The sequence below is a fragment of the Neopelma chrysocephalum genome, unplaced genomic scaffold (assembly GCF_003984885.1).
Source record: "Neopelma chrysocephalum unplaced genomic scaffold, ASM398488v2 Primary Assembly neopelma1_279, whole genome shotgun sequence".
Classification (NCBI taxonomy): Eukaryota; Metazoa; Chordata; class Aves; order Passeriformes; family Pipridae; genus Neopelma; species Neopelma chrysocephalum.
Genome location: NW_020897941.1, coordinates 1,142 through 15,659, shown reverse-complemented (window position 1 = coordinate 15,659; position 14,518 = coordinate 1,142). Strand labels below are relative to the sequence as shown.

Genomic DNA, 14,518 nt, shown 5'->3' with positions numbered 1-14,518 from the left:
GAGTCCTTTGGAAACCTCAAAGGGCCCATCGTGGTGGGAATCAGCTTCACCACCTTTGACCTCCGCAAGCTGCAGCACATGGAGGTAGTGCTTCAACCCCCTCAGCCAGGGGAAAGTCCCAAAACCGTGTAGAAAGAACCCTCACCTCGCCTGTGCCCTCCCACAGCTCAGAACTCACCTGCCTTGTTTGGGCTTCCTGTTGTTCCTGGATTTATTTTTTTTTTCAATTATTATTATTTTTTTTTTGGTCCCTCGGAAACCTCGACCCTCGAACAAAATTCCTCCTCCTCCGATCCCGCAGAGCTGAGCCCTCCAAAGCAGCTGCCTCACCCCTTTTGCCTGACTCTGGTGCCAGGAGTGGAGCTTCCCAAACCAACTTTCTGCTCCCGCTCCCCCCCTGGGCTCCCTGGGCAGAGGAGGCGGCGGATGATGGAAGAGGGGACTCGGTGCTGTTGGAATGACCCCCTGGATGTGGGAAGCGGCGGCTGCTGCTCCTGGCGAGGCAGTTTGGAGCTCCCAGAGCACGTGTTAGCTGGAGGCAGCCTGCCAAGTGCAATATTCCAGTTAGTCTGAGGGAATTCCACGTGTTCCTGCGAGCTGGGAGCGTGCTCTCCACGGAGCAGGGCCGGGACACTGCTCTTGTCCTGGAAGCTGAATGTTCCTCTGCCCTTCTCCAGTTGTTTCTCTCACTTTTGGGTTGAGTTTTGCATCAATCCCCCTTGTTTGTGGTGTGTCCCTCCGAGATTACCAAAGACTGTGGACAGCAGGGGAGGGAAGTTCTGAGCCGTTTTGGGAATGGAATTCTCGTGTGTGTTGTCCTTGTTGTCGGGTCAGGGCTGGGCCTGGATTCCCAAACTGGGTGGACTCAAACTGCAGTCACGTTCTGGGGCTGCCCAAACCCTTCCATGTTGTCCTGGTCTGGAGGAAGCAGGACAAGGGATTTAACAGTGTTGATGCACTAGGAGAGGGCGTTACATCCTTACAGTTCAAGCAGTTTTATCCTTCAGTATTATTGTTGCTGCTCTATGCACCACGTGAGAACAAACACCTGACTTTGCTGTCCCAAAAAAAAAGCTGTCCCTGCGTGGTGGAACCAGCCTGGGAGCTGATTCCAGCTTCTGGCCCTGCTTCTGAACAACCTTGTTGTCTTTTGGTGCCTGCTGTGTAGGTCGTGTCACCTCCGTTTGTTAATCCACACCTCGTCCCACTTGCTTTCCTATTCCTAAAATTCTCCTGGACCAGCCTGGTCCTTGGGATTCTGGGCACCACAGCCAGTGCTGACCTTTCAGAAATGATCTATGTAGTGCCAATCACTTCCACTCGTAATTTGAAAATTAATGGTGAAGAAGCTTTTGGTGTTTCTGTTTTAAATCAGTTTTCAGGGAAATGGAGATTTTGGGGGGTGGGGTTGTTCTGTGATCCGTTCCTCTTATTAAATTTGGAGTGCAGGAGAGGTCAGAGCAAACTTCAGGCTTCCCTGAGAATCAGATTACCTAAACCAAGATAAAAAATCCCTTCTTAGCCCAGCACAGCCCATAATGTATAAAAGAAAAATAAGGCATAAATTAGAATCTGTCCTTTCCTGGTGTTGGCATTTCAGCTGTCGTAGCTTGAGCCTTGTGTCACGGATTAATGGGAATGGAGGCAATTGCACAGCTGGTAGAGGCAGCCTTCTCCTTTCTTTTTGTCTTTGCACTTGTTCTTTGGAGCAGAACTTGCTTCTCATGCCAAATATTTCCTTAGGAATCAAAGCACCTCCACTTGCACGTTGTAGACACGGCCCAGAGCCAGCACACTGAGGTGTTAACACGTTGTTCCCAGAGCTGGGACGGACCAGACTTTACTGGCTGGGTGTCAACCTCAGTAACTTCTGCCTCCAGGCCCAGAAATTGTGATTTGTGCATCCCTGGACTGCAGCCCCTGATCTGTGATTAGAGAACTGTCAGTGGGGGGGTGTGAGAGCCCGTGGAGATGATGGCCACGAATTCTGAGTGTCCTTTGCTCCTGCTGCTGACAGAAGGTGATCTCAGCTCTTCTCTTCCCTCGGGTGAAGCTTTGCTCGGTCCTTGCAAGAGCTTTTGATTTCTTTTCTCCAATGGAGAAGCCCAATTATCCCGCTCTTGTCTTTCCCTGGTGAGGAAATCCTTGCTTCCCAGGCGTGTGAGCAGTTGTTTGTGTGTCCATGTGTCCAATCCATGCCCATCCCCTGCCAGCCTGGACAGCTCCTTCCTTTCTGCACAGCCCTGGAGGAGGAGGAGGAGGAAGAGGAGGAGGAGAAGCTGGACTGTGGCATCCAGGTTGGAGCTGCTTCCTTTGCTCCGTGGAATTAGTGGATCATCTCACTGAACCCCTGCAGCCACAGAGGTGCTTTAATTCCTCCTGAGAAAGGATTTCCTGGGTGACTTGGCCCCTTGTTTGGGAGTGAATGGGAGGGCAGATCTGCACAGGGAATCTTCTGCCCTGTCAGAAGTGCAACCAGTGGATTGAGTGGATGGGAATCCTCTGGAAGAGGCTGAGCCTGGAACTCCCACCTCGCAGCCGGAACCTGGAGCTGAGGAACGAGCACAGCCAAACTTGGAAGCACTGGGCCAAGAGAAGTTGTTCCTTAAATTAGCAGCTTCACCTGATTGTAATTCAGTGGAATTTGAGCCAAACCTGTTTTTCCAAGTTCTGCAGGCTGAGTGTTTGTCCAGAGACAGAGCTTTGGATTCAGTCCGGGGTGGTTTTGGTGCTTTTGTTTCTTGGGCAGAAGTGTTTGAAGTAACTGTGTGTTACTGCTTTGGGTTGTTTTAAATAGTGGGGGTGGGTTTTGTGTTCTTTTCTCTGATTTGAATGTAGAAAAGGAGAAACAGAGTGTTCTCTTCCCTTCTCTTGTTCCTTGCATGAATTGAGACACGTTCCAGATCTCTCTGCTGCCTGGAATGAGGTGTCCTGCTTTGGGAAGGGGGGTATCTGTGTGCTGGCCAAGAAGGTCCTTTGCCTTTAGCCCTGAGAAAGGAGACAGGTCAAACAGGAATATCCTCTACTCCTTCTTTTCTTTAGAACTTCTTTGCTACTGCTGCAATTCCCCAGTTTTTCGTTTCGTTCTCCTCAAATTGCTTTTTATTCCCGAGTCACGTTTCCCACGGTTCCTTTAATACATTACAGCCAAGCAGGAATTCGTGCTTTTTTCTTCTTCCCCCCCTCTCTCCCTCCCTCCTGCTTCTGCACCTTGAGCCCTGCACTAGCACTTCGAGAAAATCAGGTCCAATAAATGCATCCAAAACCGACAAAACTGCAGCTCTCCAGCCCGACCCCTTCCCCCCTCGCAGGCCTCGGTGCTCCTGGAGGGGGGGCAAGAAGTTACAGGCACTGAGTGATGGGAAGGAAGGTTTTTTTGGAAGTTTTTTGTCCAGTTTAGCACCTTCCCTTGTCCCAGCCCCTTCCCTTCACGAGCTGAGATGCTGCTGCTGCTGCTCCGGGTCGTTTCCTTGCCGTACCTCCAAGGATGCCCCGTTTTGCTCCCTGGAAGTGGCTGCTGGCTGGAAGGTGCCTTGGGAAGAACTTGGGAAGCTCAGGGGTCACTTGAGGATGTGGGAGGCGGGATCTGAGCTGGCTTCTTGTTTGCTTGGAGACTTGAGGGCGGTGGCACCGCGGTGGGAGGGTCGGGAGAGGAGTCCCGGCCTCCCCGGTGTGGGGCTCCCCGGGAGCTCTCCAGGAGCAGCTCCATAACTTCCTGTGGCACTTCCCATTGCCTTCCACCTGGAAGGACTCGAGCACCATCTTCACCCTCTTGTCTTTTAACCCAAAAGCAGATGAAAGGAGGCTTTGAGCAGAGGTGACGTGGCAGCGCCGAGCAAGGCCGGTGCCGGTCCCGGGCGGGCAGGGAATGTGCTGGGATCCTTCCCAGGGAGATTCCCCAGTGCCTGACTGGGTTCCTGGGCTCTGCAGGTACTTCCCAGGTTCCTGACTGGGTTCCTGGGCTCTGCAGGTACTTCCCAGGTTCCTGGCTGGGTTCCTGGGCTCCTCAGAGAGCTGGGGGTACATTCTGGGCTCTCTCCACCAGAGGAGGAGGTGGCCTTCCTACAAAACAGCCTTTTTTGGATCTTGTAGGGGCTGTTTCCTCCTGTTCTGTCCCCCCCTGGAATGCCATGCCCTGCAGGGTTTCCCAGCACTGCTCACTGCCTGTGTGGTCTATGCATTTATTAGCACAAACACTGTTAAAAATGCCTTTTGTGTCCTCACCATCAATGTGTGTGTGTGTGTGTGTGTGTGTGTGTGTGTGTCGATTTTGACTGCTTTTCTTGGATCTGGAGTTCTATTTTATTGCAGTGAAGACACTTTGTTATATATAATGTTTATATATTTTAAGATTTGTGCCAAGAGAGGATGTATATTTAATAATAAAAAAATCGAATTGACTTGCAGGCTCTCCGGGGGTGCCTCGTGTTCCACGTTGAGGGGGGTCCCACACCCGGGGTGGGGTTTTGCAGGGAAGTTGGGAGAAGCCTGGAAGGAGGGAAAGGAGGAGCCCTGGGGCTGGTTCAGGCCCTGCCGTGGTGTGGGACAGGGACACAGGGCCGGGTGTGTGGTGGCAGCAGGTGGCACTGTCGGCTTAGCCACGGCCTGGTGGCTTCCCCCAAGTTGGGGACCCCCAGCTGCTGCCAGTTTGGGGGGATTTTGGTGTTTTCCAACCACATTCCAGGCCCAGGGTGGCTGTGGCACCCAGTGCAGTGCAAAGTAAGGAGGTCAGAGCAGGGAGGACAAGTCCAGCCCTGCCAGAGCAGCCTCCCTGTATCCCATTGCTGTTCCCTGGGATGTCCTGTTGTATCCCAAGGGAAATAGAGGCCCAGAGGCTCAGACTTGCCCTGAACTTCGTAGGAGCTGCTCCCTGTCCATCTTCCCTGGAGCAGGACCATCCCTTCCTTTGGCTTCCTGACTCCCTGTGTTTGGGAACCATCCACCCTGGGGAGAGCTGCTCCCAAATTCCCTCCAAGCTGCTCCGAGCAGGAGCAGCTCTGCAGGGTTGGCAGGGGGATCCCAGTTTGGATGGGAGAGGGCTGGGGGAAGGAAGGAAGAGCTCCCAGTGTGGCTCAGGTAGGTTGTGGGAGGTCCCAGCAATTGCCAGACTGAATCCCGGTGCCAGCAGAGCCTCTGCAGCAACAAAACCTCCCGGTCCCATCTCCTGGGAGCCCCAGCGTGGTCCTTGCAGAACCCATCCCATCCCCTGCACAAAACCAAGGTACAAAGAGTGGGAATGATCCCAGGTTGGAGGAGGGGGGTGGGAATCGCTCCCCGCGTGTGCTGTGGCCCGGTTTGGGAGCCCGTGGCTGTGTCTCGGCTGCTCCATCCGTCATTGTCCCCGCCGGGGAGGGTCAGTCTGGGCACATCCCGGGGGAGGATCCGTCTGCGTGTCTGACTCCGGCGCAACCCCCGGCCTTAGCAACCGCCCCGGCCCGCCGGGAAATCAGATAAATGAGCCATCAAGGCGGTCGGGATGGCTTTTAGTGGCACGGGCACGGGCTGGGACAGGATCCTCCGCGCCCGGATCCGTGCGGGAATCGCTTCTCTCTCGCCCCCTCCCCGCGGTGCCAGCGGCTCCTGCTGCCCCTGTGCTGGTCCCCGGTGCCCTGCCGGGCTCTGCATCCCCCGGGGATTCGCAAAATGGGGATTTCCCGGTGGTTTTTTTGTCAAATTTACGTGTCCGCAGCGTGGATTCTCATGGGGGAGGAGGGGGAGGAGGAGGAGGAGGAGGAGGGTTGGATTAGCCCAGTTAACACCGGGCAAAGGGCTGCTGTCTCATCCTGGCCCTTAGCAAGAGGGAATTAAGACCATTACAAGGCTATCAAATAGGATCAGAGCCCCTCTCCCTTTCTCTGAGCAGCCCAGACCTGCTAATCCTGTTTCATGCAGCCGGACCAGCACCCACCACGTGGCAGAGCTCGGCTGAGAAGGGACGAGGGGCCCTGTCCCCTGTCCCCACCCCCACAGCCAGCGTGTGTCACCAGCCCCGGGGTGACCCCGGTGCTGAGGGAAGGGACAGGGACAGGGACAGGGACAGGCACTGAGCTGGGCTGGGGTGAGCCAAGGTCTCCTCCTCAAGGGTGGTGCCAAAAAAGCAGCTACATCCACACGTGGGACCCCCTGCCCTGCTCGGGGAGGGGCCTTTGGGGACACAAAAGTGCAAACCAAGCAGCAGCTTTTGGGATGGCAGCGACTCTGGGTCACTTATTTATTCCTAACCCGGCCAAAGCCGAGGCTGCTGGGCCTGAGGGCTCACAGGAAGCACAGGGATGATGCCAAGGAGCTCTGAGCCAGCTGGCCACGGCAGAGACCCTACAAAAACACCCTCAGCCGGTGGAGGCAAACACGAGGCAGAGCACACCCCGAAGTCTGTGCTGGAGGTCCCCACCACCTCCTCTGCCCAGCAGGTACCAACCTGGGCTGGCAGGAGCTGCTGCTGCCCTCGAGGAGAGCACAGCAGTGGAGTCAGGAGGGGACAGAGGGGCTGCAGGGGGTGGGAGCAGGCACGGCGGTGACGGGTGACAGGGGCGGGCAATGCCCACCCCGACCCGGGCACAAAACCCGTCCTGCCCTGAGCTGGCAGCACAAACATCCCCCCCACGTGTCCAGGGGTGCCACCAGCACGTGCAAAGAGGGGGGAACCAGTCGAGGCAGGAGCAGCAGCCGGGCACGGACGGTGCCCCGAGGCACGTCCCAGTTCCTCCCAGTCAGGACCCCGCCAGGTACTGGTGGAAGTAGAGGCCGAAGAGGCTGGTGACGACCTGGCAGGCGGCCACCCACCAGGTGAGGAAGGAGAAGAGCCCCCGGAGCAAGGGGGGGGTGAAGATGCAGTCCAGGATGCCCGTGATCTGCTGCACCACCACCTGCACGTCCTCGCCCTCCTCGCCCGCAGGGCCCGGCGCCGGCACCGCCGGGGACACCGGGGGGGGCTCCGGGTACAGCCCCCAGGAGAGGTGCCCTGTGGGACAGAGGGGACAGGGCTGGGGGGGACGGTCCCTGAGCTGCAGCCCCGTCCCCACAGAGCCCCAGCGCCCTCCCTGCGGGTCTGTGCCAACCGCAGACCAGGGAGAGTCACGGAATAGAATCCCAGAACGCCCCGAGCTGCACCCCCAAGGATCATCAACCCAACCCCAGGCCCTGCCCAGGACACCCCAACAATCCCACCCTGGCCCTCAGAGCGTTGACCAAACGCTCCTGGAGCTCTGGCAGCCTTGGGGCAGTGCCCACTGCCCTGGGGAGCCTGGGCAGTACCCCAGCACCCTCTGGGGGAAGAACCTTTTCCCAAAATCCATCCCAACCCCCCTGGCACAGCTCCAGCCGTTCCCCGGGTCCTGTCACTGCTCGCAGGGAGCAGAGGCTGGTGCTGCCCCTCAGGAGGAAGCTGTAGATGGCTGTGAGGTCTAAATCTTGAGCCTGGGGACAAGGTGGGTGCTGGTGGCTTCACGATGACCCGCAGGTCTCCTCCCGCCCCTCCTGAGCCCCCCACAACCCCCATGATCCCCCCTCCAGCTCCTCACCCAGCGTCTTGAGCAGCAGAGTGCAGTGCAGGGTGAGGATGACGGGCCCCAGGTACTGCAGGGTGACCACGGGGACGTAGCAGTAGATCCTGGTGATCTGTGGGGCAGCGGGGGATCAGTCGCCGCCGGCCCGGCACGGCCACCACCCCCCCCCGGGCACCCCGGCTCCCGCATCCCGACCTTCTGCTGGATCTCCAGGGCTGGGATCCGCCCGGCCTCCTTCCTCATTTGCTCCACCCAGCGCTCGGCCAGCCCCAGGTAGGCCTGGAGGTGGCGGCGGGCGCCGAGCAGGCGCAGCAGGCACAGCCCCACGATGCTCCAGAGCCGCGCGCTGTCGAAGGCAGAGTCCGACATCCTGCGGGAACGGCGAAATCCCGGGATGCAGAGCCCCTGAGGGGGTCTGACAGGACAGGGGGTGGTGCAGGAGAGGAGGGGAGCCCCCCCCCGTGCCTCAGTTTGCCCCTTGGAGCAGCGCGTGGAGACGTGTCCCACTTACAGCTGCACGGTCTCCTTGCCCATGGGCGCGCGGAGCAGGAAATCCCGGGAGATGGGCTTGACCCACATCACCACCACCAGGACGGGCGCCAGGAAAATCAGGTGGAGCAGGAGCCTGTGGGGGAGCCGTCAGAGAGACCCCCCATCCTGTAAAACCCCCTGACCCTGCTCCCTCCATCCCAGCCAGTGCAAATCCCTTCCAAATCCCTCCCACCACCAAACCCCCTCCATCCCAACCACCTCAAATCCCTCCCAACCACCAAACCCCCTCCATCCCAGCCAGTCCAAATCCCTCCCACCACCAAACCCCCTCCATCCCAGCCAGTCCAAATCCCTTCCAAATCCCTCCCACCACCAAACCCCCTCCATCCCAGCCGGTCCAAATCCCTTCTGCCACCAAACTCCCTCCATTCCAACTGCCCCAAATCCCTTCCACCACCAAACCTCCTCCATCCCCGTCAGCCCAAATCCCTCCCACCACCAAACTCCCTCCATCCCAGCCAGTCCAAATCCCTTCCAAATCCCTCCCACCACCAAACCCCTCCATCCCAGCCCATCCCCACCTTCTCAGCACCAAACCCCCTCCATCCCAGCCAGCCCAAATCCCTCCCAATCACCAAGCCCCCTCCATCCCAGCCAGTGCTCACCCTCCCACCAAACTCCCTCCATCCCAACCAGCCCAAATCCCTTCCAAATCCCTCCCACCACCAAACCCCCTCCATCCCAGCCAGCTGGGTTCACCCAACTGTGCCAGGGGCTGGTCAGCTGCCATCCTGAGGGCATCCAGGTGGGTCTGGGCCAGGCGCAGCCCCGGGAAAGTCAGGCAGGCGCCCAGGAAGGAGCAAAGGGCCACCAGCCCCAGCTTGAAGCCCAGCTTGGCCAGGGGCAGCCTGTGGAGGGAAAAGGGAGCGTGAGGGGGGGGGTGTTGCCCCCACCCCAGAGCCCCAAAGAATGTCCCGAAAAGCCCCATTTCCCTCCCTGCCCCGTCGCCAACTCACGTCCACTCCCAGCCCCGCTGCTTCAGGAGGGGCTCCAGGTTAGTGCTGACCCCAGCCAGCCCTGTGGGGAGAGACCCCCCAGAAATGGGGTGTGAGCCCTGGGAGTGGAGAGAGACCCCCCCATAAACGGGATGTGACCCCCACGACTGGGATGTGACCCCCTATGAGTGGGGTGTGACGCCCATGAGTGGGATGTGACCCCTGTGAAAGGGATGCGACCCCCATGAGTGGGATGTGACCTCCACGACTAGGATGTGACCCCCAAGAGTGGGGTGTGACCCCCCCATGAGCGGGGTGTGACCCCCAAGAGTGAGATGTGACCCCCACGACTGGGATGTGACCCCCAAGAGTGAGATGTGACCCCTCAAGAGTGAGATGTGATCCCTAAGAGTGGGGTGTGACCCCCTCATGAGTGGGATGTGACCACCAAGAGTGAGGTGTGACCACCCCATGAGTGGGATGTGACCCCCCCAAGAGTGAGATGTGACCCCCCAAGAGCGGGGTGTGACCCCCCCCCATGAGTGGGGTGCCTGCAGCCCCCCCAGGGCCCCCTCCCCACCCGCCTCCCCTTGTCCCCCATCACCCACCAGCCTCAAGGCCGAACTCCAGGTGCTCCTCCCGGACCACCAGGGCCACCATGGCCAGGAGGAGGAAGAAGAAGGCGAAGGTGAGGCACACGGAGCGCTCCCCCCCCTCCTCCGAGCGGAAATAGTGGCGCATCACCATGAAAAACACCTTCCTGGGGGCCAGGGGAGCCCGTCAAGGAAACCAGACCCTTCTGGGGACCCCCCAACACCGAGGGGACACCCCCCCTGCTCACCAGCACGTGTGAATCACCCACACCACCAGGCCACCACCTGGGAAGGGCTTGGGAGGTGCCTTCCCAGCTCATCACCGGGGGGGTTTATAAACTTTTATAAACCCGTAAAATGAAGATTTCCAGCTCCGTGGGGAGGGGAGTTCCAGGCTGGACCGCCAATGAACGGGAGCCTGGAAAGCAGCAGAAGGATACACGGAGAAGAGGACGGTCAGCAGGCACCAGAGCACTCCCAGGTTGGTCTCCCGGGGGGGGTTGGCCAGGCTGTAGTAGCCCTCGGTGAAGACGTACACGGCGGTGGAGTACACGGCAAAGTCCACGAACCACTGGTACTCCAGGAAGTACCGCAGCACTGGGGGGGCACAGGGACACGTCACCCCCCTGGGGGGACCCTCAGGGGGGCCCTGAGCCCAGAGCAGAGCGGAGGGGGGGTTACCCAGGGCATCCACGGCGGTGATGGGGGTGGTGTCCAGGCGCAGGTCGATGTCCCGGGGCACAGAGAGGGGCTTGTCCTCCAGCACCCCGTTCACCCTCCTGTACGGGGAGACAGGAGTTTGTCCCTCATGTACAAACTGCTCCTTGCCAGCAGCCCCGAGCCACGAGTTTGTCCCTCATGTACAAACTGCTCCTTGCCAGCAGCCCTGAGCCTCGTGTGCTGCTGGTGCTGCAGCTCCCCAGCACGGCGGGGAGAGTCCTGTTAACCCCAAACCCACGCCCTGATCCTTTCCAGCCCCTCCTCACCTGTCCCTCTTGGCCTTGGGCCGCTGCTTCCCAGCCAGGGCGCAGAGCTCCTCGTCCGAGGGGTGTTTGTACCGGTACAGGCTGGAAGGGAGCACATGGGGGGGTCCCTGGGTGTCCCCAAAAGCCCCCCGGGGTGGAGCAGGGAGGGGCAGAGCCCGTACCTGCCGTTGCAGAGCAGCCAGCGGGCGAAGGAGCAGTGAGGGGCCATCTTCTGCATGAGGCTGGCGGCCAGCAGGGTCACCACCACCTGCACCCCCATCACCGCCTGTGCCGGGGTGGGGGGGACACTGCGGGGTCACCCCCAGCTCCCAGAGACGGGTGGGAGTGGGGCTGGGGAGCCCCAGCCCTGTCCTTGCTGTGGGATCCCCCGGGATGGGACACCCCGGGTGTGGGACCCCCCTGGGATCTCCTCCTGGGATAGGAACCCCCCCGGGTGTGCAACCCCCTGGGATGGGACCCCCCGGGTGTGGGACCCCCCTGGATCTCCTCCTGGGATAGGAACCCCCCCCCCCGGGTGTACGACCCCTGGAATCTCCTCCTGGCCTGGGAGAGACCCCAGGTCCTGCAACCCCCTGGGACACCCCGGTCATGCACCCCCCCGACCAGGAACCCCCCCTCTCTCCCAGGCTGGCACTTTATGGGCAGGGACCCTCCAGACGCGCAACCCCGGGCAGGGACCACCCCCACCCCTTCCCCCTGGCAGGCACCCCCCGGGTGTGACCTTCTGGCCATGCGACCCCCTGGGACCCCCCGGTCATGCACCCCCCGGGCAGGGACCCCCCCGGTCAAGCACTCCCCGTGCCCAGAGCATCCCCGAGAGTTGCGGTACCCAGGTTCGGGGAGGGTCCCGCATCCCCCGCGTCCTCACAAACCCCCTTCCCACGCACACCTCCGGGTCACCCGGGTCATGCACCCCCAAGGGCAGAGCTCCCCTGAGCGTGGACCCGCTTAAGCACGCACCCTCCCGGGCACCCCGGCCATGCCCCCCCCCGTGCCCGGCCCCTCGCACGCCCCGGCCGTGCCCCCCGTGCCCACCATGGCGGGCTCAGCGCACGGGCGGCCGCAGGAAGCTCCTCCCACCGCCTCCTCCGCCCCGCCAGCCAATCGGCGGCCGCTCTCCCCGTGATTGGCAGCTGATCGACCAATGGAGAGGCCGCTATGTGGGGGGGGCGGGCTCTTCGCTGCCCTCCGGGAGCGCTGGGCCCGGTGCGGCCTTAGGGCCGCGGGTTCGAGTCCCGGCTCCGCGGGTTCGAGTCCCGGCTCCGCCGCTCGGGGCGGCCCCCGCGACTCCCTCGACCCCCGCGTGGGTTCATATATGAATATCCATCGTAAATCATATCCATGCGTCTTCCCGCACCCCTGGGTAGCGCCCAGGTATCCACCAAAGCAGCTCTACGGCTCCCCATCCCCAGCCAGAGGGGACCCCTTAAAGTCACAGGCAAAACACACTCGAGTTGGGGGAATCGGTTTAATTTGTTGCCAGTCGAATCAGAGCAGGAAAATGAGGAATTAAATCAAATGCTAAAAGCAGCTTCTCCACGCCCCTCCCTTCTTCCTGGGCTTAACTTCACTCCCAAATTCTCTCCCTCCTTTCCCCCAGTGGCACGGGGGGATGGGGAATGGGGGCTGTGGTCAGTTCATCACGTTATCTCTGCTCTCTTTTACATCCCTCCAGGGCTGGCGATGCCAGGGACAGTCGGTGCCCATCCTACCTGCCGTGTCCTTTTCCCCGTGTCTTCCTTGTGGGATAAATGGGATCCTCTCCCGTGTTTATCCCCTTGTTCTGTCTGGTTGCATCTCCCTGTGGGCACTGGAGGAGTTGAAGGGGTTTGGGGCCGGTGCTGCAGGTCCAGGGTGATAACGGGGAAGGGGTTTCAGCGCCCACCACGGTGCCAGGACCCACATCCCGGTGCCAGGACCCGCATCCCGGTGCCAGGACCCACATCCCGGTGCCAGGACCCGCATCCCGGTGGGATCTGCGAGCATTCCAGCTGAGCTCGGGGTCACGGAGGGCTGTGACAGCCCTGCCTTGCCAGGAACACCCCACTCCCCCTCTCGGTGGGTGCCCCTGGTCCAGGCAGGGTGCCGGTATTCCCAAGGGGTTGCCATGGATATGGATCTCCCTGGCGACGGGATGCGTTTCCCACTAGATGTCGCTTCCGCCCGTGCCCGGAGCGGCCCCGAGGGTTGGGGTACCCGGGTTTGGGGGGGTCCCGCATCCCCCCGCCCTCCCCAGGCACCCCCGGGGCACCCTGGGCAATGCAGCCCCCGGTGTGCCCCCCCAGGCTGAGCAGCCCCTCCCTCAGCGGGGGCTGGGATACCAAAAATCCCCCCCAGATCCCCCAAAGGGACCCGATCCCTCATGTCCAGCCAGACCAGGCTCCAGGGAAGCAGCTTCCAGGGAAGAAGCTGCTCCATCACCTTTGCTGTCCCCATGTCCTGAACCCCCCCCCAGCCCCAGACCCCCCGCGACCCCCAGACTCTCCCAGACCTTCCACTGGGGAACACTTGGAGCTGCCCAGGGCGGTCCCTCGGCTCCTCTGGAACGAATCCAGAGCCCCAGGAGACCCCCAGAGCCCCCACAGCGCCGGCTTTCAGCCCCGCCGAGGCACAAAAAAAAAGGAGGGAAAGGTGGAAGATGGATGCTCGGAGCATCCCCCCCCGGCCCGGCCGCCCTCCCCCCGCACACAAAAGCCCCTTTGAGGGCTGATTTTACACCGCTCCTGCCGGGGATGCCCCAATTTGCATCAGCAAAGGGAGCTGGGGCCGCGGGAAAAGTCGGGAATTAACGGGTTTCCAACTCCCGAGCCCGGTCGGGGGGTGCCAGGCCCAGCATCCCGCGTACACCGGGGGGGGGGGTAATTTTTAATCCCGAGGGTTGAGATTTGACGCCCACCGAGCCGGGATCGACCCCCGGGCAACCCCAACCCGCCTCCCGGCGCTCCCGCAGCCAGGGGACAGCAAAGCCACGGCGACACTCGGGGACTTCCCACCCCTGGGAAGCTGGCACCCCTCTCCGTGCCCGTTTATCCCCCCCCCCCCAAAAAAAAAAGTTTCCCATCGCGCACAAAGGCGGCGGCGCGGGGCATTGTCCGGGCTTCTGCATCGCATTACCCGGCCCGCTCCCGGAGAAATCACTTGTATTTCACGCTCCATTGAGCAGCTGCCTGTATATATTTTCTGTGTTGCACTTTTAGCATGACAAAAGGAGAGGGCCTGTGAACTCCTTGCTCTTCAGACCTCTCCGACACGTCCCCCCCGAGCGGAGCCCCCCTCGGTTAGCATAACAAACTGCCACACGCTCCCTCCAACGTGCTCCGGGGGCTCTCCCCTCCCTCCCGGCCCCTTTTTTTTTTTTTCTTTCCCCCTTGCTAATTTAATGTATAGCTCAATATTTGGGCGTCTGGGTCGCCGGCGGCGGCGGGCGAGCGCGTGCTGGGCGATTGGGAGCCCCGGGGGTTTTCCAGGATGTGCTTCCCATGGATCCGTGGAGGAGCTGTCCCGGCTCCACGACGCCCCACGCAGGGGTTTTAAGCGGTGCCTGGTGGGATCTCAGAGCCCTCCCTGGGGAGGGGACTGAGCCAGACCCAGCTCCAGGCTCCCACATCACCAAACCCTGCGGTGGATCCTGAGCGCTGTTCCCATCACCCGCTGGAGCTGCAGGTCTCCAGCTCCTGCTTTTGCCTTGAAATCTGAGTTAAAAAGGCAGGAAAACAGGAGCTGTGGGGCTGGAGTGAGCCTCGGGACCAGCAGCACCGGCTTGGTTGAACTGGTTGAACTGGGAGCTGGTGGTGCTGACAGGGGTTTTGTCCCTGTTTCCCCAACCTGTCCCTCCTGGCTCCCACCAGGACTCCCTGGATGGCAAAGTGGGATCACACGTAGTTCCCAAGGATGGAAACGAGCAGGAGGGAGCAAGGGTGAGGTGACACAGGTCCCCACAGTGCCCC

At 60.8% G+C, this 14,518-nt stretch overlaps 1 protein-coding gene across 1 annotated transcript; it reads right to left on the bottom strand.

Annotated features, from left to right (window-relative positions):
• Positions 1-6,497: 6,497 nt before the first annotated feature.
• On the bottom strand, positions 6,498-11,652 carry TMEM161A (transmembrane protein 161A). Its single transcript, XM_027704436.1, has 12 exons — positions 11,607-11,652; positions 10,733-10,836; positions 10,572-10,652; positions 10,267-10,364; positions 10,026-10,182; positions 9,601-9,752; positions 9,014-9,074; positions 8,762-8,905; positions 8,017-8,130; positions 7,701-7,875; positions 7,521-7,617; positions 6,498-6,961 (listed from the first exon to the last, which is right to left on the bottom strand). The coding sequence occupies exons 1-12, from the start codon at positions 11,607-11,609 to the stop codon at positions 6,711-6,713; spliced, it is 1,437 nt and encodes a 478-aa protein (XP_027560237.1). The 5' UTR covers positions 11,610-11,652; the 3' UTR covers positions 6,498-6,710.
• Positions 11,653-14,518: the final 2,866 nt, after the last annotated feature.